At 39.6% G+C, this 24,460-nt stretch overlaps 1 protein-coding gene across 8 annotated transcripts in view; it reads left to right on the top strand.

The window, feature by feature from the left end:
* The window catches only part of FGGY (FGGY carbohydrate kinase domain containing), a 472,286-nt gene extending 448,149 nt beyond the window's left edge, over positions 1-24,137 (top strand). For 4 of the 8 annotated variants that reach the window (XM_037827085.1, XM_037827086.1, XM_037827087.1 and 1 more), the window contains 2 exons: positions 18,871-18,932; positions 22,945-24,128. In XM_037827085.1, coding sequence (XP_037683013.1) covers positions 18,871-18,932; positions 22,945-23,026 — 144 coding nt within the window. In that variant the 3' untranslated portion in view covers positions 23,027-24,128. Of the gene's footprint in view, positions 1-18,870; positions 18,933-22,944 lie in introns of all 8 variants that reach the window. The other 4 variants (XM_037827092.1, XM_037827091.1, XM_037827084.1 and 1 more) reach the window with 4 other exon arrangements.
* The last annotated feature ends 323 nt before the right edge of the window (positions 24,138-24,460 follow it).

Below are 24,460 nucleotides of genomic sequence, written 5' to 3'. Positions count from 1 at the left end.
GGTGAAAATAGGTATATCACACACTGGGACTTCACAAACTAATCTGTAAGAGCCAGAAACCCAGTACCAGAGGAAGAAGAGGAAAAGGGAGAAGGAAATCTGAGCACTGTGAGGCTCTTAGAATGTCAGCTTCCCTAATCTAAGTCTTTTGATTTACGATGAGAAAACTAAGGATGAGAGTGGTTGTAGAACTTGTCTGAATTCACACCATTTGTAAAAGGAGAGAAGCATCTTGAACCCAAGTCTCCTGATTCTTTCCAAAATTATCACCCAAATCAGGTAAGTACCCTCTGTTCAAAAAGAAGAACATTAAAGAACATTAGTTTTGTGCCCATCTAAAAACCACGCTGAGCTGTGCTAAAGGTAATAGGCACTGAAAAAATGTTCTCATGGAAACTCCCAGCTGAACACACAAAGAAGCAGGTCTCTAAGGAACAGTGTAGGGATTGTCTGAAGGAATCTATGCTTGTGAGATTACAAAAATCATAATATATGAATAAATGAACATATGGAAGAAATCAGCAGAGCCCTCTCCTTCTTCTCATATGTAAACTCGGCCTTTGCCTAAAGTCATTAAATAAACACAGATGCAGCCAAACCAGGCACCAGATGGCAAACAAGATTTGGAATGAAAGGTAAAGAAAGCTTTCAATGTTTATTCAAAGATGGGAAAAATGCCATGACCCACAATGCTGTGGTTTCCCCAGAATGGCCACCTGAGGTCACCAAGCTCCAAACCAAGACCCAAAAGTGGCCAAAAAAAAAACCCCACCCCAAACCTACAGTAATCATGATTGGAGAGCTGTAGGAAAACCACTGCCATCTTCTGTGAATGGAATACAAAGAGAAGAAAGTGGTAGTTCTGAGAAATGGAAGAAATGGTTAAATCAGAGGAGAAGGACCAGAGAAGGAAAGGAAAATGAAACAAACCAGCTTTTGCTGAGCACTTACCAGGACCATTACCTCCTTTGTCTCATTTAATCCTTTACAACTTCCATTTGGGTTTTGGCCCAATTTTATGCCTGAGAAAGTTTTAAATGGACTGAGAGATATTAGGCCCCAAGGTCACAACACAGGAATTCCAACCTAGCTATTTCGAGTGTTTCCCATCCAAGGTTCCCAGATTTGCAGCTATAGATCTGATTTCCAATCTTCTACCCTTGTCAGTCCATGGGATGTTTTACACACACAAAAAAAAAACATGGTGCCTGAAAGATTCAGTTCACCACGTAATCCCCAAGTATTCGCTATGTGCCAAGCCCCTGGGAATACCCATTTGTTGTACATGCGTTCCTGATACACAGGAGAAGTGGTAAGCCACCCTCTCCTCCCTTCCTCCCTTCCTGCCATTGAGGGCAGACCAGGGAAGCCACAGAACATGGGACAAAGAATTCCTGAGGAACTTGTTTCACAAAAGATACCCTTGCAGTCTCCTCACTCACCTCTTCAATTGCACATTTGGTATGAGTGTGGGTAAAGAAAATGCCCAAGGTCTTCCTTATGAGTCCCTGTTATTCATTGTGTATGAATTTATATATTTGGGGTACAAAATTCCAATAATGCTTCAGTTTCAACTAAAAAGTTGAATGAATATCAAAATATGCCCTCCCTTCTCCCCCATCCTTCTTGCTTGCAGGTGGAATGGTAGGGTAAAGCTAGACAGACCTGTCCCCTTCCTCCACCACTAACTAAATTGTTATCTTGGGCAAGCCACATTTCTGCTTTGAGTTTCACTTTACTTTATCTCTAAAACGTATACCTTGAAGGGTTGTTGTGAGAATTAAATGGAAAACTGTGTGGTAGATACACTATACCTTTTTTCACTTTCCTCCTATCCAGAATTAAAACATATTATTTCACAGTCTCTCTTTCTACATGGCCAGTATTCCCATGGCCATTTTCCTTTTTCTTGTCCTACTACACATCAGTGCAGGATGAATCCAACATTCTGTTACTTATACCTCCCTAGAGCTCATTGAATACTATAAGATAAAATCATAAAACCATGAGGCAGGCTTCTATCATTATATATTACTTGTCACCAGTCAGTCTCCCTTACTCTCTGGTTTCTAGTTGGGTTTGGCCAATGGGTGCCTGGAAGGTAGATTAGGATGAGGTCGGAGGATTTATTACCCCAGCTCTCTCCCTACTGGGTGGCCACAAGTTAGCTGCATCCCTCTACTATCCATCTACTATGGACCACAATTCCCGCAGGTGGCCCTCTCCTTCAACTCTCTCACTGGGTGGTGGGAGCCATGCCACCCCCTTGACGCCTTCATGCCAAGAAATGGCAATGCGTCCCCACTGTTGCTAGTCATGGGTGTATATTTCTTGTCCTAAACCTGATTTTCAAATAAACTACTTAGTAAGCTTACCTCCATTACCCAATATGAATTTCCATCTGTTTCCTAACAGGAACCTGACTAACATACCATGTCAACTGAGGTTCCATTATCAACGATGACTATATCATACCTTCTCAAATCTCAATTCCCGTCCCCGTCTTCCCTCTCATGTTCAGACACACGACCTCCTGTCTATTCTTAACTACCACCTACCTCAAATCGAAAATAAAAGACATTATAAAGACACCTGCCATCAAATCTTCAAATTCTGTTTCATGTAGTTTGGACTGTAATTGGCTCACACCTGCTCACCTGCCCAGCTCCATGTCAAAGATGTCACATTAGTAGCTTGTAGTTGACCATGGTGGAAGTATTTAACACCACAGAAATTGGCAAGTCCAACAAATGAAGGCTTCTTCTTCTTCTTCCTTTTTTAACCACTGCTTATATTCAGACCAAACCATTTTCTTCTTCACATTTGTTAAAATGGAAGAGGTGTCCCACCTATTATTAGAGACTCCTTCATCTTCCACTTCCTCTGACAACCTCCTCAATCTGTTATCTCCTCTCACTCCTGTATTGCCTCTTCTTCTATACTAACCCCTTATCAGCTTTTAAACATGCTCTACACCTGAGCTGGCCAGATGGTAGCACCTAATCACATGTGCTTGTTGAGCCCTGGAAATGTGGCTAATATGAACTGAGATGTGCTATAAATGAAAAACGCACACCAGATTTCAAAGACTTAATATGAATAAAAGAATGTAAGATGTCCCATTAGACTTCCAGGGAAGATAGCAGAGTAGAGAGCTCCAGGACTCAGTCTTCCCAACAAAACATCTATTAAACAGGTAGGAACTGTCTAAATAACTATTTTGAAACTCTAGAAGCCAGAAGAACACTGTACAGTATCCAGGGAAGAGTGGAGGAAGAGACAGATAAATTACAGTAGAGAACTATAAATTGCTCTCTCCCGTGGCAGGTCACCATGGGGTCCAGTCCCTGGCTAGCAGCTGGTGACAGAAAGGGAGGTAAAAATCCTCTTCCCAAAGAACAGGGGTGGGCACCTCCAATTGCTGATCACGGCTTTTAGTTAGTGAATTCAGATCACTGGGCCCTGACTCTGAGGGCTGCTGTTGTTTCAACCCCCCCAACAGAGGCAATGGCAGCCAAATTTCAACCCTCCCTGGACAGGGGCAGAGGCAGTGGAGATTTAAAGACTCAGTGCTTACTCAGGACTTCAGCGGACAGTTAGCTTAATGGCTGCATTTTGCTGAGCAAGCCAGGAAAGCTCAGCTTTGGGAAGCCATCGGTAAAACTTTTGGCACCTTTCATGATCCCTTTTCCCCAGAGCACTTTGGAACCAATCTGCACCCCTTTCATGGTTCCCTAGCACTTTTGTGACTGGGAAAGACTGACTTGGGAACGTCCTCTTCAGGGGGACTACTTCCAGAATTTACCCTCCAAGCAAAAGCAGCATGAGACAATGAAAAGAGAGTAAAATCTATAGAGATGGACAGTCTGAGACAAAGGCTTGCTGGTGTCAAATACCAGAGAGATGAAGGTCTGTCTTCTGGGAAACAGAGGGGACAACCAAACTCCTGTAAACAGGGTGACTCCAAAACAACTAATAAGCAAAAGCCAGGACGAAGCAGAGGCCCAGAAAGACAGGGAAAACCCCGCACACTGCATTTGCCTTGGACAGACCCTCCTGATAGGAGAGCTGAAGCTCAAGAAAATCTCTGTCTTATCACCAGCTGGGTTACAAAACCAAGGAACAGCAATTCCAGGGAATAACTCCCAGAGTTAACATTTTAAAATATTAAAATATACAGTGTGCAACAAAATAGTACCAAAACAAAGAAACAGGAATTGATGGCCCATCCAAAGGAAGAAGATAAAAATACAGAAAACATCAGTGAAGATAAGAATGTAGACATACTGAACAAAGCCTTTTTGAAAAATGATCTTTAAAATGCTCAAAGAGATGAAGGAAAGTACAGAGAAAGAACTATAAGATATCAGGAAAACAATGAATGAAAAAATACGAGAGCCTGAGTAAAGAGAGAGAAATTTTTTAAAGAAACCAGACAGAACTACTCCAGTTGAAGCCCACAATAACTGAAATGAAAAGTGCCAGGACAGTTTCAAGAGCAGATTGGAGCAGAAGAAAGAATTAGTGAACTTGAAGACAAGACACCAGAAATGAGTGAGGCTGAGGACCAAAATATACTATACTAATATTGGATGAAATAGACTTTAATTCAAAAACAGTTACGAGGGACAAGGTAGACATTTTATAGTGATAAAAGGGAAAATTCAACAGGAAAATGTAATAGTTTTAAATATACATGTGCCTAACATGAGTTCCCAAAATATATGAAGCAAATATTGACAGATTTGAAGTGAGAAATTGATGGTTCTACCTTAATAATAGGAGACTTTAATGTACCACCCTCAATAATGGATATAGCATCTAGTCAGAAGATCAATAAGGATGAACAGGACTTGAATGATGCACTAGACCAACTAGACCTAACATACATATATAGAACACTGCACCCAACAGAAAGAGGATGCACATTCTTCTCGAGTGCACATGGCTCATTCTCCAGGATAGACTATAAGTTGGGTCACAAAACAAGTCTCAATAAATTCAAAAATATTGAAATCGTATGACGTATATTTTCTAAACACAGTGAAATGAAGTTAGAGATCAATAACAGAGGGAGAAATGGAAAATTCACATATAAATGGAAATTAAACAACATAATCTGAAACAACCAATGGGTTAAAGAGGAAATAACAAGTGAAATTAGGAAATACCTTGTGTTGAATGAAAATGAAAATACAATATACCAAAACTTATGGGATGCAGCAAAGGCAGTGCTGAGAGGGAAATTTATAGCTCTAAATGCTTACATTTAAAAAGAAGAAAGACTTCAAATCAGAGACCTAACCTCAAAACTGGAAGAACTAGGAAAAGAAGAGCAAGCTAAACTGAAAGCAAGCAGAAGAAAGGAAATAACAAAGATTAGAGCAGAGATAAATGAAATAGAAAACAGAAAAACAATAGACTCAACAAAGGCAAAAGTTATTTCTTTGAAAAGATCAGTAAAATCAACAAACCTTTATCTAGACTGACAAAGAAAAAAAGAATACAAATAAAGAAAATCAGAAATGAAAAGGGGAACGTTACTGCCAACACCACTGAAATAAAAAGGGCTATAAGAAGACACTATGAATATCTGTATTCCAATAAATGAGATAACCTAGATGAAATGGATCAATTCTTAGAAACACACAAATTACCTGTATTGACTCAAGAAGAAATAGAAGATCTCGACAAACCAATTGCAAGTAAAGAGATTGAATCAGTCATCAAAAACCTCCCAACAACAAAAAAAGCCCAGGACCAGATGGCTCCACAGGGGGATTCTACTAAACATTCCAAGAAGACTTAACTCCAGTTTTGCTCACATTATTCTATAGAACTGAAGAAGAGGGAACACTCCCAAACTCATTCCACAAGGCCAACATCACTCTCATACTAAAGCCAGGTAAAGACACCACAAGGAAAGAAAACTGCAGAATACTATCCCTTAGGAATATAGATGACAAATCCCTCAACAGAATACTAGCAAACTGAATCCAATAGCATATTAAAAGAATAATACACCACGATCAAGTGGAATTTAACCCTATTATGCAAGTTTGATTCAACATACCAAAATCAATTAGTTAATGCACTACATTAACAGAATGAAGGAAAAAAACCCACATGATCATCTCAATTAATGCAGAAAGATGCAGAAAGGGTGTTTGACAAAATATAGCCCTCTTTCTGGATGAAAACATGTAGAACACTAGGAATAGAAGGAAATTTCATCACATGATAAAGGGCATATATGGAAAACCCACAGCTAACATCCTACTTAATGGTCAAAGACTGAAAGCTTTCCTTCTGAGATCAGGAACAAGACAAGGCTGCCCACTGTCACCAGTATTATTCAACATTGTACTGGAAGTTTTTGAAAGAGCAATTAGGCAAGAAAAATAAAAAAGAAAAGGCATCCAAATTGGAAAGAAGAAATAAAACTTTCCTTGTTTGCAAATGATGTAAGCTTAAATACAGAAAATCCTGAAAAATCCAAAACAAAGCTCTTAGAGCTAATAAAGGAATTCAGCAAAGTAACAGGGTACCAGATCAACACCCCCAGATCAGTGGTGTTTCTATACACAAGCAATGAACAATCGGAAGAAGAAATCAAGAAAAAGATTCCATTCACGATAGCAACTAAAAGATCAAATATCTAGGAATAAATCTAACCAAGGATGTAAAGGACTTCTACACAGAAAACTATAAAACATTGCTAAAAGAATTAAAGAAGACCTCAATAAATGGAAGGATATTCCATATTCATGGATTGGAAGACTAAATATCGTTAAGATGTTAATACTACCCAAAGCAATTTATATTCATTGCAATCCCAATCAAAATTCTAAGAACCTTCTTTGCAGAAAAGCCAATCATCAAATTTATATGGATGTGGAATTAAGAATGCAGTCTTGATCAAAAGGGGGTAAGAAATGAAATGAAATAAAGATTCAGTGGCTAAGAGATCTCAAATAGAGTCAAGAGGTCAATCTGGAGGTTATTCTTATGCATTATACAGATATTCCTTTTCAGTTTCTAGCGTATTAGAATCACTAGAGGGAAATACCTGAAACTGTTGAACGGTAATCTAGTAGACTTTATTCTTGATGATAACTGTATAACTATATAGCTTTTATCATGTGATAGTGAAAACCTAGTGACTAACACTCCCTTTAACCAGTGTATGGGCAGATGAGTAATAAAATAATGCTGAAAAATATATATATATAATAGGGGGGATAAGGGGTATGGAATAGTTTGGGTATTCCTTTTTCTTTTTTATATTTTTTTAAATTTTTTTCTTTATTTTGGAGCAATGAAAATGTTCTAAAATTGTGGCAGTGAATGCACAACTATATGATGATACTGTGAGCCATTTATTGTATAGTTTGGATGGATTATACACTGTTTTTGTGTATATCTCAATAAAATTGCATACTTGCTTGATTTTCCTCCTACTGCACTGAATGCTTCTTTCTAAATTCCTTTACCAGCTCCCCTTTCTCCTCTATCCGATGTTATATATTGGGCTTTTATGGGATTCTATCACACCTACTTCCAAGGATTCATTTAGTATTTGTATGCCAACAGCTCCACTATGAGGTCTTACAGGCATCTCAATTTAAATATGTCAAAGTCTGAACTCCTCATCTGCACCCTTGCCTGCACAACTGGCACTATCCTAGCACATGGCACTATCTTTAAATGACATTACTGTATACTCAGTCATTCCTGCCAGAAACTTAAGGCTATTCTGAATCCCATTCCCTCTTTCACCTTCATATCAGTCTCTCACCATCTTTCTAAACTACATCTCATGTCACTTGAATTCTTCCTCATTGCTTAAATTCCTCAGTCACCATCCTACTTCAAGCCACCATCACATCTCACCAAGACTGCTACAAAGACCTTTTCCATGATTTCCTTGCCTCCCCTCTTACCATTCCCTAATCCACTCTCTACACATCAGCCCAGTGATCTCTTATAAACATAAATATGATAGCATGTCACTCTTGTTTAAAGCTCTCCAGTATCATCCCCATGTCTTTTGCATTATGTCCAAAGCCTTTAACATGATCTGTGAGGCCATCCAAAATCTAGCTCCTGCCATTATTTGTAGTTTCATCTCATCAGTCTTTTCCCTTATTCTGTCTACTCTAGCCATCTTGGACTGCTTTTATTCCTTTGAATGCCTCACTTCATCTTGATTTGGGACTTCAAATGTATATTTCCTTCAGTCAGGAATCCTCTTCATCAACTTTCTTTACCTGGCCAACTCCTTTTCAAATTTCAGGTGGTTGCCTAATCTCCCAGACTAGTTTTAATCTCTGTCTTATACTCTCCTATAGAACCTGTGTTTCTCTAGTAGACTCTAAGCTCCATGAAGGTAGAGATCACAACTATTTGCTTTACTAATGTTTCTGTCTAACTATAATGCCTTCCACACAGTAAATACTCAACAATTATTTGTTGAACAATAAAACTAGCATTATCTGGCTCAAACTTCCCATTTTGGAGAAGAGGAAACTGGGATCCAAAGAAAGGAAGCAATTTATTCAAAATCACAGAGCCCAGACAGATTATTATAGGACTGGGGCCCCCTGATTTCCAGATCAGTTCTCTTTCCAGTACATCATGTGCCTGTCTATAATATAGTAACTAGGGGGAAGGAGGCTGAATTTCCTGTCTTGTGAATGCCAGAGCAAGCTCATATTCATAAACATAGCTAGAATAGTTATTGTTTTCCTTGTTTGTTTTATGTAAAAGGCCTGGAAGTTCAAGCCCAAAACAAACTCTGTGTTTCCAAACTTAGAAGCACCTTCAACTTTTATTCCCTACAGCCCCCATTATGCTCAGTGTTCATCTTCCTTCCCCTTAGTAACCAGAAGCATCACCTGGTATTCGGTGTTGAATGATTCCTTCCTTCCAGGCTCTTTATCACTCCCTTGCCCAGATAGAATGTCATATGGAACAGAAGATTAGGAAGTACTAACTTTAAATAGTTGCATTCAATAGAACATTACCATATCCTGTGTAGTGCTGGAGTAGAGGTGGATATAATAATTACAGCAAGAAATGAAGCATGTTTGGCTAAGTGGTTTCTGTGGTTTAGAGGTGCCCGTTGAATCTGACAGCCAAGAGAGTATCAGTGATGTTTCTTGTCGGCAAAACATGTTGTAATTGATGGTGAACTCTAAGACAGATGAAAGAAAGTAGAAACAGAAGGGTATATTAATTGAAAGAAAAGGAAGTAATCAAGTTTGTGGAAATTGCCATGAGATGGAGGAAGGAATTTGGTGGAAGTGATAGAATAAGTGAAAGAATTGGACTGATGGAATATTGAGGTCAGAAAGTGGCTATTTAGAATATTGGAATGTACATAAATATAGCAGTCTCAGCGGATGATAAGTTTCAGTATGTGGCTGTGGGAATCCATAAAGTGGAGTTCCTGGAATTGGAAAAAGTTTGAAACCGTAAGATTGGAGCATTGGGCTGGTCTTGTGGACAGATGTTGAAATTTTCTATGATCACAACAAACCTCCAGGTAGTTAGGGAGGCTGTGATCAGAAGTCTTAGCTTTATTTAACATAAGGATATAAACAAGAGGCTGACAGGCGACAGCAGTGAGATGCAGGGAACATATGTATGATTGCATCTGTATCATTGGGTGTTACAAACCTCAGAGGAGAAGGGATTTTTTTTGCATGCAGATGGAGGAATAATTGTCTGGAAATAGTAATGAGGCACCATGAGAAAATCAACATGCAAGACCTTCCCTGGCCCATCCATCCCACCAACCTGAAACACACACAATTGTGTATGGCATCTCTTACCTTTTATTAATGTTTCTGGGGAAAGAAGTTTCTTTCAGTTGTGGGGTAAATAATAACAGTATCTTCACTTATTAAACATTAGGCTGCACAACCAGCATTTACTAATGCCCTTCTAAAAGTTAGGGATATATCAGTGAATAAGACAGCCAAGGACCCTCTCTCATAGACCTTAGATTCAGCAGCAGGATGCATCAGAAGGATGCAAATAAATTAACAATATAATTTCAGATGAAGCCACATGCTATGAAGGGTTATGAAGACAGGAAAACAAGATGATGTAATAAAGTGTGCCTGGAAGAATGAGACTGCTTCAGCTAAGTGTGGCCAAAGAAGACTTCTTGGCTTCTTGAAAAAGTCCCAAGTTGTATGAAGAGGCCAGAAAGTCAAAGACCGGTAGAAGAACATGCCTGAGAAAGGCAAAAAGTACCTGGCCAGGAGCAAGCTTGAATGGTCAATAAATAGCAAGTTAGCCAGTGTTTTGATTATGGTGATCCCATTGGGATGGGTGTGAGATGAGGTTGGAAACATAGGCACAAGTTCAATCTTGAAGTTACAGGCAATTTGGATTTCATTTAGAAGGCAATGGTAGTCCCGTGAAGTTTTTAGGAGGGAAAGACATAATCTAATTTGCCTTGTTCATTGAATCATTTATTCACACAACACGTATCTATAAATTACGTATTCTAGCCAGACACGATTCTTAGTGCAGTGAGTGAATCAAATTAAAACCCCTAGCTGCGTGAAGCTTGCATCCTAGTGCGATGAGAAATATGTGTAGCTTATAGAGCATTTACTATGTGCTGGCACTGTTCTTAGTGCTTTGATGAGTTAACTCACTTGGTCCTCACAATGTTCCTATAAGGGGAATACTATTATTAATCCCACTTTACAGACAAGGAAAATCAGGTCTAAGCAAGTTATCACACAGCTACTAAGTGGTAAAGCCCAACAAATTTTGGTAGTCTAGTTCCAGAGTCTGTAATTTTCATTACTATATTATGTTTTCTTTCTTTCTGGAAAATCACCTTGACTGCTTTCAGAGGGACCGAAGTAGAGGTCAGGAGATCAGTTAGGAAATATTGGTCAGAGTGTGATATTGGAATTTTCAACAGTACTGTGACTAGACATTGTTATTTCCACTTTATAGATGAGGAAACTGAGGCATGGTTCACTCATCTGGTGAGTAGCAGAGCCAGAATCCAACCCAAGCCTATTCCAAAACCCAACATCTTTCTAAAAACATTCATTTTTGCAGAGTTGGAGAGGCTCCACCCTCATCCTCTCTCTTTGTGATCGAGAGACCAATTTGAATGTATTTCAGAGTCAAGATCAGAGCACTGAACATCTAGAAATTTTATTTCCATTTGATAGACATTTTTATAATTGAAAATTAAATAAAATATAAGTACAGTGACACATATACCTATAGTATTTTTTTTTCTTTTACAGTTTTTAAATTGAGATGTAGTATAAAGTGAAATACATGGATCTTAAGTATACAGTTTGATGAGTTTTGATAAACGTGTACAGCCATGTAATATGCACCCTAAACAATCTGGGGTATTTAAAGTGATAAATAAGGAGCCAGTCCTCATATCATGATTAATAATGAAGGTCTCTCCAGCTCTTTCCTTTTCTTTATCATATCCCTTCCCACATCTCTACTGACATTGTTGTCTCCAGTGCATGGGGGTTACAGGAATACCAAATGCAGGTCAAAAGATGACCGTATCAAAAGAAAAAGAAAACAAAGTAAATAAAAGAACTACTAGCTATTTCTTAATGTTCGCTGGAGGAAAGTAACATTGATATGTTTTCTGTTTTTCTATGGAAGGGTCATGTGCCTCAGCCCACACATTAGCATGTGAACTTGTTGTTCCAGTAAAATGAGTCAGAGTTCCTGAAGAAGGCAGATTCATGTATTTCAGAGCTGTGTGTCAGCATCTCTGAAAAAAGGTACAGTATCCTGTACTGCCACACACAAACACATCCTCTCTCTCTCTTACTCTCTCTCTCTCATTCATTCTCATTTACACCCAAAATCACACAGCTAATAAACAGCAGAAGTGGGATTGGAACACAAGCTTTGGGGACTTAAAGAGAATCAGTTTTTTTGCATTACAGGGAGAATGGTACCATCCTATATGAGTGGAGGGCTGAGCAATGGCCTGGATTCAGAACTGGGGTTGAATTCTGACTTTATTACTTATTGACTCTATGACCTTGAGCAAATGACTTACACTCTCTGTGTTCAATCCCTTTAATCATAAAATGGGAATAAATGGTGATATCTGTCTCATAAAGTCATTTCGAAGATTAAAAATTTCCTGTGCATAAAATGGTTAGCACAATTCATGACACCTGATAAATGTTGTGTTGAATAAGTAGCATAGTAGCACATTGATAGTCAGCTGCTAAATCAATGGCCACCATGTTTTTTGGATCATATACCCCATCAATAAAAACTTTTTCAGCATGTGTCCTCAGTACATGGAAATGAATTTATAAGAAAGCATAGCTGTATTCTATGGTGCTTATAGATTATGGACACTATAAAACAGATGAAATAATGCTGAAATAAAAATATTTTGAATGTGTTTGCCTATCATGATGGCCTCATGCTAACTTTTTGTAATTTCTAAAGGTACACTATAAATCTATGGCTAGGTGCCTTCTTAATGATTTTTGGCAATTTTTATATGATTTTGTGCATGCCGTATCCATTACCTGAGACAGTTTTTATATCTGTCTAGGTCTTCATTGTTTTTATCTTGTAATGTGAAAAGCTAGTACTAAGTAATAAAGTGACATCATTTTCTCATTTTCTTGAATCTGAATTCCCATTACCTTTAATCCACTGACTGAATCTTTTTCAGCCCCTTGCCCATTTTGTGAGGGGTAATTTAAATAAAATTAGATAAGACCTATAAATCCACTTACCTGGAACATGTAAATGACAACAGGTAGCAAATCCCTGGAAACTGGAGAAAAAAAGGATGGCACCATGTTGTCATCCTTTCAGGGATGTAGAACTCCCACTCTTCTGTTGGGAAATTTTATACATCTTGCATGACTCATGACTAATGTGTGGACCACCTGACAGATCGGGTGACAATACAGACATTGTATGGTTTGGTGACAATGTTAAATACTGGTAAAGCTTAATTTCTTTACACTAACAATCATATATATGGCACTTGCAGTATTTTCTTCTGGACTCCCGATGGATCACCTTGAGCACTCCCTGGAGCACATATATGCCAGTGTAGAAACACTACGTAGATGATCATGCATTGCTTCTGTCATAAAAGGCGTCACCCTTTCATTCAGCAACTCAGCCAACATTGGCCAAAGCACCTCCTACATTCTAGGACCTTGCTAAGCATCATACCAACAGGAGTTCACAGTATGCTCTCACCACACCAGGTCCTGACTTTGTCTCCCCTACATAGCTTGCTCTGCCCATTGGTGCTTATGGCTGGACCACCTGGCTGTCTTCCCAAAGCCTTAAGGACGTAGTTCCCCTTCCCTGGTATACCAGCTCTCCCCCAGACAAATTGCCAATATCAGTCTGCCTGCTATTTACAGAATCTACAGTTTCTCCATGGCTGCCTGAGGAGCCTCTTCCTTTCTTTAACCTAATTTCTCTTGCTGACACACACAGTATAGCCTAAAGCCCTTTGGTAGCTCCCAAGCCAAGCCATAACACATGAGAAGTGGGTGTTTCCTCCTGCCCACACAGAGGCCTGGCGATTGCCAGTGCTCCTAAAAGAGAAGTGGCAAGCAGTGTGTGCTGACTGGGATCTTGGCCTTGACACGCAGCCTAGGGTCAAGTCCCATGAATGCAGTCTTTCATGGCTGCAGCACAGGGCCCCTCTTCTTCCCTACAGAAATCCTTTACTTGCTTTCAGAAGTGATGATCAAATGTGAACTTTCATGACTTATTTATAGCTCTGCCATATAGCGAGAAAGAAAAGAAGCGATTAAAATGCTATTTTACAAAATATTTTGTTTTTAAAAAGCTTTTATTGTGTGGGCAAGAAGGAAAAAGAAAAGTCACTGTATTCATTGTGCTGTCTAGACTCTCAAACAAAGAGGGTAGCGTGCTGCAAATTAAGATTGCCCGGCTCCTGCCTGCTGACAAAACGTATGAATTTGGAGGCCAACTTCAAATAAACCCTTTTGAACAGAAATATATTGTGGGGTGACTATATTTAGCACATCTCAGCATTTCCATAATAAATTCATATTGTTATGCTGTGGTAATTTCCAGATTTACTGCAGCCAGTGGGTTCACGAGGGTTCCATTTTATGTTAATTATTTGGAGAAATTGGAAAACTCAGCAGTGTTATTTCTGATGACAGTGCTGATACTCTGGGCGTTCTCCACATTGTATCAAGTATCCATAATGAGCCCTGCCTTCCAGGAGAAAGAAAAGTGAGACTAGTCATTTTGGCTGCCTGTATAAGCTTAACTTTTTTTATTTTTAGAATACAGTATACTTTTATTTTCTTTAGAATTATAAACTGAATATATGCCACCATGAAAAATTTAGAAAACACACAAAAAAAGTTGACAAAAGAAAAAATTATCACTCACATTCTTACGTGTTACCATTTTGATATATTGTCATCTATTCTTTATTATGCATATACAGCTGGTGTTTAGAACAAACACAGTTCTCGAGCTAGAATTAAAAAAAAACAGATTTATTTTTTACTCCCAGGGCTACTTCCCTGTTCTGGTTAAAAATACCGGGCAGCTCCATTACTTTCTTTGATAAGAACAAAGTCTCTTAGATAATACAAGTTTTATGGTCCCTTTATGTTGTGAAACATAGCCAAAATTCAGAAATTAGAATATCAAGGAATATATAATAACCATTGCTTCTATTTTCAACCAAAGTTAAGACTTGTCTCTCTCCTCCAGCTGGGATCTGTCACAAATGAGAAGAGGTGGCCGTAATCAGATTTTCCTTTCTTCCCCATTCACTTCCTCTCCAACTTAGCTTTTTTCTTCTTCCTCTAGAGTGGCTAAAAGGCACAAGAGAGGAGAGACCAGGTGTTAAGGAGAGTCTTACTTGATCAGCAGTGTCATAAATGGGCTCCATGGCTCTTAGATTAATTGTTCATAGCTAGCTCTTGGTCTCATGAGGTTCCACCATAGATTTTTCAGAGACCCTCCACCTCTAGAAACCTCTCACCTGCAATATTCTTGTCCTTGTTAATACCTGTGTTCTAGTAGATTGTTTACTCTTCTCTTAACTCCTGTAGTTCTAGCAGTTCACCTCTAGTTTCTGTATCATATTTCCTCTGCCTCATTAGGTGGCCATATTGGGCAGGATCTAAGGCAACCCATGACAGTCTCACATGTGGGCCGCCCAGGGCAGTGCTGGCTGATTCTGGCAGTGCTGGCTGATTCTACTGCCTCTTTCTTTTCCTTCTACCCTGAAGCTGCCAGCCAGCCTGTCTAGGCAGGAGTCACATACAGCTCTCCGTGTTCAACAACCTCGGCATATCAAGCTCTCTGGGACACACATCAAGCTCTCTGATGGTCTCAGGGAAGCCGTCTTCTCTTACTTGTGAAGGGGGATTTCTCATCACCTCTTACCCTGCAAGGAGACTTGATGTGCAATTAAAACAACAGCTCTCTCCTAAAAATTCATCTCTTTTCCAAAACTTCAAAGTGAATGAAAGGTTTAAGAGTTGATTAATCCGTCCTCACTCACCTTTTATACAAACTCTTCAGGGTGGTCTGTTTCCAGCTCACTTGGTATCTTATATCTGTCATCTTTAGATCTCAGCCAAAACTTCCTTTTTAACATTCCGTCACGTGTATTAGCCTTAAATTCATTCATTCACTAGACATTTCCTGAGCACATACACTATACCAGATGCTGAGTTTGGCAGCAGAAATAATAATAACAATTTCTGCCTTAAGGAGCTCACAGTCTAGTTGGGGAGACTGATGTGTTAACAAAAATTATGGTGCCATGTCATAAATGCTGTGATAGATGGAAGCCCACATTGCTGTGGGAGCAAATAATCTAGCTGAGAAGCAGGCAGTGGCAATGATTCAGAAAAATCTTCTTAAAGGAGTTAATACCTGAGCTAAGTTTAACTTTTAAATCTGTAGTTTTTGTGAAACCAAATAACCTCTTTTTAAGCCTTTGAAATCTCTATGGCTGGTGTTTGTTTCTCAATAATTTGTTTTAAAAACAAGCCAAAGGTAATTGAAGAAAGGAAGAAAGAATTCCCTGACATCTGCCATTTGTCCAAACATCTGTTACGGTGGGAGGGAAAATAACATTTATGGAGCACCTTCTATAATACCAGTTTCCTGGAACCCACCCATGGAGGCAATCCTGGAATGTCATCTAAAATCTGGGGCCTAAGCACAAGCAGGCAGAGTATTCCCTGAGGGTGTTTTCTATATTCAGAGACAGAATGACCAGCCAGAGGAGACAAGGGCCACCCTTGAAGCACAGCAGAGCATGATTATCAAAGGAAGAAGCATGGACAAAATGAGAGAATGAACAGCAAAGCTGGTGGTGGAGATTGCTGAGACCATCTCCACAGGACATGTGGCTTGTTTTGAGGGAATCAGAACTTAGTCTATGTAGGAAAATGTGCTGGCACATGTGGGGGTTGAGCAGAGCTTTTATAATATCCCTGCTAAATAGAACAGCAAGAACCTCACTAAGATGTTCTAGTTTGCTAATGCTGCCTTTTTGCAAAACACCAGAAATGGATTGGCTTTTATAAAAGGGGGGTTATTTGGTTACACAGTTACAGTTTTAAGGCCATAAAGTATCCAAGCTAACACATCAACAATCAGGTAACTTCACTGGAGGATAGTTAATGGCATCCGGAAAACCTCTGTTAGCTGGGAAGGTACGTGGCTTGCATCTGCTTGCTCTCAGGTTGCATTTCAAAATGGCATTCTCCAAAATGTCAGTGTCAGCTTCCGACGGCCTTCTTCAAAATGTGTCTCAGCTGCAGCTACTCTCTCAGTTCCTGTACATTCTTCAAAGTGTCCCTCTTGGCTGTAGCAAGCTCGCTCCTTCTGTCTGAGCTTATATAGGGCTCCAGTAAACTAATCAAGGCCCATGCTGAATGGGTGGGGCCACACCTCCATGGAAACTATCCAATCAGAGTCATCACCCACGTTGGGAAACACTTAAAGAATTACAGTCTAATCAATACTGATACGTCTGCCCACACAAGATTACATCAAAGATAATGGCGTTTTGGGGGACATAATACCTTCAAACTGGCATGGATGTGTTTGACCCTTTGCCACTTCACAAAATAGCCCCAGACTGCCCTTTTTGGTTCATGTCTTTTCTCCTTGGTTTCCTTTTATTTTAATTTTTAAAGATCTTCCTACCTAAGCCTGCCATTTCTTTCTGCTGTTGGTATGCTTACTGCTCTGAGCATCTCTGACTTCCAGTCAGCACTTTCAAATCCATCAAGGGCTAGAAACCCTTTGGCCATCCTGGGGGAGGAGTCGTTAGAGCAGCCTCTCTGGGTCGGAAATTTCCATAAGTGATTAGCAGATGGAAAACTATCAAATTTCCTAGCCCTTGAGTAACTATTGAAAAGAAGTTTATATGCTTCTAGCATAGTATTTATCACACTATATTTTGATCCCAGTTTATGTCTCTTCCACACTCTTGAGCTCCATGATGGAAGGGCCCATACATTGTTCATCTCTGTATTCTGTATATACTGAGTCCTGGGCTTGGCAAACAGAAGGCGCTCAATATGCCTTATGAATATTCTAGGTGCTGAGACTCACCCATAAACAAAGTTCCTGCCTGTGTGTAGCTTACATTCTGATTAGGGCAGGGAATGGAGAGGGCAAATAATGAATGCATAAGCCAGTTAATACGTGGCATGTCGAAGATAGTGGTATGCCAAAAAGAAAAGCAAAGCACCGTAAGGTCACCAGGATGGGTGGCGGATACTTTGATATGTTTGAAGATACCCAGGAGCAATCAAATTCTGTGCAGTAGTCAACTTTTTACTTTTTTTTCTCCCCTGCTAGCGTGTAAGTTACTCCAGGACAAACAGTATGTCTTACACGAATCTGTGTCCCTAGCACAGTGTCTGGTACATAGTGAGTAATTAGTGTGTGGAATGAGAATTTGTATATGTGACTCCAGAATGACTACATCCTCAACAATAAGAGCTCAAGAGCTGTTCTAATGCAAGACCTATTCTGAGGAGCTTTCTCTGTTGCTTGCAGTCCTGCCTAGTCACGTGTTAGCTCCAAAGTTCAGGTTCACTCCATTCCCCCTAACTTTCTTATGGCTTTAACAGCCTTGGGCGATTGCTCAAGGAAACCTGACCCCTCTGTTCATATAAAGGGGCCAAGACAATCTACAGCTGATCTTGGTGCTATAAACCAGACAGCATCCATCCAGACGCTGCAACCTGTCGTCTGCTCAGTTGCCCTGTTGTATAGACAAGAATGTCCTGGAGTCACATTCCAGAACTCAAGTCAATTAGATTCAGCCCAGAGGCCTCACGTCTGTAGTCACAACTTCAGAGACCACTGGGAGAAGAACTTAATGTGTGATGAAGAGGTCTTAAATATTTTATCCTAAAGTCCAGGTATAATGTGGTTTCCATTCAGTTATTGTTATTTAAGCTTAAGTAGACAGTGAGCTCAGTGGCTGATTATGTTGCCGTCCTATGTCCTCGTGTCCTGGTGTGGAGGAGAAATAATTGCCTCCCAGCCCTCCCTGCAGGCCATCACAGACATGCTGGCCTTCTGGGTTATTTATACCTTAGAGGCATCAAATACCCAACTATTTATTAAACCCAGACTGTGTGGTCGTAGATATAGCCTCAAGTGTTCTTTGGGTTTTATTCTTATTACCAGAGAAAATAGGGTGAAAAAAATATGGGTCAACTGAATGTCATAAAGGAAAGTGGACACTAATTGGAATGTTCTTTCCTGTCACAAGCCTGGTTCTGGTTTTGGCTTTCCACCTCAGCTTTCTGCATTCTGTTTTCCATTTAACAGGAGGCAATGGCAAGAATGAGCAAAGTTGGGAAAGTTGTGTTCCCCCAACATGAAGATAAAAGGTAAGCTATGCTTTTTATATGCATACAGACACATGCAACTGTAGAGCTGGAAGAAACCTTGAAGGTTACCTAATCCAGTCCTTTCATTTAACAGTTGAGAAAACCAAGTCCCAGAGAGGTAAAGACACTTGCCCAAGCTCACAGAGCTAGGCAGGACCAAAGCTGGGGTTCAGACACAAACTTTTGAACTCTCAGACCAATATTCTTTTCACTAGTTGTTAGCAGCAAATCATATACCTTCCATTAAAGGACACAGTGGCATCTGTCCATTCTTCCACCCTTTATATCATTTGGCATTGAGAGCTACAACTTAAACAGTGTTTTAACCTATATGTTCTGTATCAAATTTAAGAAAACATTAATTTATTGAGTTCCTGCTATATTCAAGGCATTATGCTATGCTCTAGGCAGAATTTAGAGGTGAATAAGAAACAATCCTATTCACATGCATAGATCATTTAAGGCAAAAGGGGTGAGTTCTACAATAGAAGTATGTACCAGTTGACAAAGTAACACAGAAAAAAAGGGATGTGACCCTATAGGACTGAGGTAAGCTTTTAAGAGGAGGTTAAGTCTAAGCTGGCTTTCAGTGCTTAAAAGAAATTGCCAGGCAGGCCAAGGCAGGGAAGGACATTACAGGCAGAGGGAATAGCATATGCAAAGTCATAAGGGTGGGAACAGCATGGTATATGCAGGTAACTATAAGCAATTTACAGTTCTGAAACACAAAATATAAGATGGGGAGTGGCAGGAAGTAAGACCAGAAAGGTTGGGGGAGGGGGAGCAGCTCACAAAGGGCTTTGAGGCCATGCTGAAGAGCTCAAATCTCAGCCTACAGGCAGAATGGACATACTGGATTTTTAAGCAGTTGTGGGACTTAGTCAAATGTGGATTTTAGAAAGATCTATCAACATTTTAGAGGTTGAGTTAGAATGGTCTAAAGGTAGAAATAGAACAGAAGGTATTTTCGATAATCCAGGCTGATATGAAAAAGGCCTAAGTTGAGTCGCTGGCAGTGAGTTTGAAGTGCCTTTTATAATTTACGAGAGTATTTGAGGTTAAGACAAAAAGGGAAAAAAAAAAAGAAGTAAATTCGCAGAAAGCTTTATCCAAAAGAAACCATTTCAGCTTTGCTCACACGTCTAAGAAACACAAGGTAGGACTAGCATCCAAGTTATTGTTGCCAGAAGAGGATTAAAGACAGTAAGGTTTTTAGGCATTCTCATATTTAACAAAAACTGTCTGAACATGTCAGTTGAGTCCCAAACGCTAGTTGTCTAATAAGTGCCTGACATCGGGTCAGGCACTGGGTTAGCGAGATGCATGCTACTCAGCGCACATCATACTTCCAGTAGGAACATCCATCCGGGAGAGCCTGCCTTATCTTAAACTTTCCAGGTCCTGAGTTCCTAAATCCAAAAACCCACTTCATGTAACAGGCCAAAGGTGCTTAGAAACAGATTCAAATGAATAGAAGGGGATATCCCCAAAATTCAAATGAATAGAAGGGGATATCCCCAAAGCACTGTGAGTGCTGCTTTCCATGGGCACTTGACAAAGTTGGAAATGTCCATGGGAAAAACAATCCCATTTATTTCCGTTTTCTTCTTTATCTCCAAACGGAGTAGGCTGTTGACCCTCCAGGGTAGCTCAACGCCAGGCATCAAGATCTGAGTGTTTCCCACCGCGGTGGCAGCCAGGAGCTTGGGCTCCTCTCTCTTCCCTGGAGTGTGTCTGGATCATCACGCTTCTCCTGAAATTTGAAACAGATGATCCTTCTCCATCTCTGCCCTGACCCTCCCAAGACTTTTGAGGGAAGTCTGTTTTTAAGTTCTTCCAGTAAACCCAAAATATTCTTTTTGAAGCTAATCCTTGGATTCTTGCTCCCCAATGGGAGCTGGCCCTGGAAGGAGGCACATGCAGTGCTGTAGCACCATCTGCAGGCGGCCCTAAGATCTGCAAGTAGAAAGAGAGCCCATCTCCCGAGCTATCCCCACGTCTCCTCATTGCCTTAAATCAAGGCACATGCCACACAAAAGGAACTGAGTGTAGGGAGAATTTAGAAGATAGCAGATTCAGCTGATTTAAAAATTCAGTATCACAGAGAGCATCATCCAGTGACTGGTTGAATGAGCTTTTAGGAGGACCTCCAGTCTCATCTTTATGACCAGACTGACATTATCTGTGGCCTTAGAGCAGTCCCTTAAAACTGCCTTGGGCCTCAGCTTCCTATATATAAAAAAAAGGAACAAATATAGTCCATCTATCTCTTGACATTCCAGGATAATATAAGGATATAAGAACCACATTAGTTCACATTTGTAAGCACTTGACAGCTCATGTTAATTTTCTTGTCTAAAATTCACAGCCACTCTGTGACATAGGTTCTGTTGTCATCTGCCTTACAACAAGGAAACTGAGGCTCAAACCATTTAACTACATTGCCCAAATTCAGCTCTGTCTCTATCTGCAAAGCCAGTGTTTTTCCTACTATACAAAGAAGGTGGCCAAAGAACAAAATTGCTACAAAGTTATCGATTTTAAAATTAGAAATCTTCAAGGATAAACTGAGGGTACTAGCCCTACCTCCCTTCTAGCAGTTTTGAGACTCCAATGTCTGGATCCATCTCATAAAATAAAAGAATTCTTAACATTATATTGTCATAGAGTGCAATTACAAGGAGAAAATTACTGATCCCAGAATCATTCTATGATTAATAAATCTGGAGCCTTACAGAGTGGGTTTTAGTGGAACCAACCTATAGTTAGATTAATGAAAATATTGGAATATGAATTATTTTAACAGTAAAACTGCCACTTATTTCACTTACTATGAGTCAGGAGTCACTCTAAGTACTTTTCTTATATTATCTCATTTTATTTACACAACAGCTCAATTGAGGTAGGTCCTATTATTATCACTGTGTTCAGATGAGCCAGTATGGGCACATGTAAAGTAACATACATACCCATGGCCATATAGCTAGTAATTAACAAAGCTATGATTCAAACCAGGCTTCAGAATGATTTGTCCCCATCACAGTTCTTGAGCTATCAGAATGCTTGAGGTAGAAATATTGGCAGACCTCTTATTAATCTGTTTAGTTCTGCAGGTTACAAATAGAAATCCCTGTGTGTATTCACAGCTGTTCTTCCAACCCTCCTCCTCCAATCCACAAGCTTGCACCAAAGCTCCCTCATGAGGACTTCTTTTAAGAGCACCCCATCAACCCTCACCTCACCTCAGTTCCCCGCATCCAAGAAGTATAAGGACATATTCGCAAGTCTTCAAGTTAAATTTGTCTTAGCTGCTTTTATTCCTTACAGGATTGTGATGCAAAAGCAGCTCTAGCTGCTGTACTGCATGATTCATGGCCAGTACCAGTTCTGACAAGTCTCACCTGAAGAGTCAGTGGGACTGTACAGGGAAAGCAAGGTCCAGTATGAGACGTCTGAAAGGCAGGGCACAGCCGCAGGAACAGTATTAGTCACATTTCCAGGGGGTTTTACTCCTGGATAAGGCAGTCTACAAAGGAAGTCTAGGTGTGGAATCAGCAAAAGAGCGATTAAAATGTTCAGTCTCATCAGTCAGGCTGTGGTTTTACACCAACCATCAAACCTGGGTCCAGTCATACATAAAATATTTAATGAAGCTGGGGATGAAAGGCCTGATGTTAAGTCTGGGCCTTATAGTACATTACAGTGGAGGCTTTGAAGTCGGATAGACCTGAGTTTGAATTCCAGCTCAGCCAATTTTTAGCTATACTGCTTTAGATACATCTCTTCTGAGCAAATGTCCTTATCTCTAAAATGGAGATAATAATCTCTCAGGTAGTTAGAGATATTGGGTGTGAAACATGCTCATCCATTGCTTTGGATGTTTCAAGCAATCAAAAAACAGAAGGTGTTAGCAAAACTGTAACAGATAAATTTCTGTTTGTCTAAATTCAAGAGGAAGTGGCATAACAATTTTGTCTTAAGATGATTCAACATATTCATTTTTCTCCCCCAGATATTATGATAGGAAATATCAAGTATTCCTGAAGCTGGTGGAGCATCAGAAGGAGTACGCAGCGATCATGAAAGGGGACTGAACAGGGCCTGTAGGTGCTGATACCGGAAGGTTGTGAGTCATTACATCAGGAGCCTCTGTCATTTCATCTGATATGCAAAACCCCTTAGGTATCATATTATCATTTCTGTATTGCCTTTTAATAAAGAAAACAGACATGTACAGCCAGAACTAGAGTTTCCATTTCAAAATATCACCATTATTTAGTTGGCAGCTGACACACAGACACATCACGGTATCAGAAGTTTTGCATGGAGTCATAGCACTCAAATGGGGGTAGATCTTATGGGTCATCCAGTCCTGGGGAAACTTGTTCACCGTCAGCCATCAAATGAAAGATTTATGTTGCTTTAGGTAGGACGTCTAACATTTATTCTATGGATGGCTAAAAACATGTTAGTAACTTTTATTTGGAAATAGTTTCAAATTACAGAAAACTTCCAAGAATAGAAGTACTCCAAAAACACCTATATACTACCTTTTACCCATGTACTTTCCTTTTAACATTTTACTCCATATGCTTTATCATTTGTACATTCTCTCTCTAGATATGTGTGTGTGTATATGCATAGATACACATGCACAAGTCTGTGTGTATGTATACATTTTTTTCTGAGACATTTGAGAATAAGTTTCAGTAGGTTTAACTTTTATATAACACTTTTATGGAATCAGCAGTTCATATTCCATTTTGTTCATTAACTCAATCATTATGGCATTTTTTCCCCTTCACTATAGGATCCAGTCTAGGATCAAAGATTGCATTTAATTATAGAATCATCATTTTGCAACCATCATAATAAAGATAGGTTCAGGCAGGAATTATTAGTAGATCCAGGGAGAATTTTGATGAGGAACAGGACATATGCATAGTCTTAAAAGTGTCTCCCTATGGATTGCTTATTAGTTGTAAGAGGAAAAAAAATTTAACTATATAGGAAAGAAATAGGACAACAACTCAACTGGGTGAACAAAATTAACTTCAGATGGGCAAATGGATATCATGTGCCTCCAGATGTGACAGCCTGAGAAGGACATAGCTTAATTTATGGAGCATTCTGGCTTGGAATGCATATCCTGAATCTAATCATAAAGAAGCATTAACATATGCAAAACAGGGAGAATTCTATTTTTTTTTAATCAATTGTATTCCTCACCATGTCTATGTCAGGAAGACAGAGCCTGTGGAAGGTTTCCAAATTAAAGGAAACGAAAGAAACATGATGACTAAAAACTTTTAATGCAGACAAGTATTTGAAAAACTGTAGTGGCTTTAGGAGGTACACCACTCAGACAAACACACATAAACACAGACAGACATTATGCACATACACACACATTCACACACCATTTCAGACCCAAGGGTAGCTGCTAATGTTGATTCTAGAATTGTCATAGCTCAGATGAGTTTGGATAGAGGGCATGCTGGGACTTCAGCAACATAAGTCAGCAGGTA

Source organism: Choloepus didactylus, chromosome 2 (assembly GCF_015220235.1).
Source record: "Choloepus didactylus isolate mChoDid1 chromosome 2, mChoDid1.pri, whole genome shotgun sequence".
In the NCBI taxonomy this organism is placed as follows: domain Eukaryota; kingdom Metazoa; phylum Chordata; class Mammalia; order Pilosa; family Megalonychidae; genus Choloepus; species Choloepus didactylus.
The sequence above is the reverse complement of the archived record's forward strand: the minus strand, read 5'-3'. Positions and strand labels throughout refer to the sequence as shown.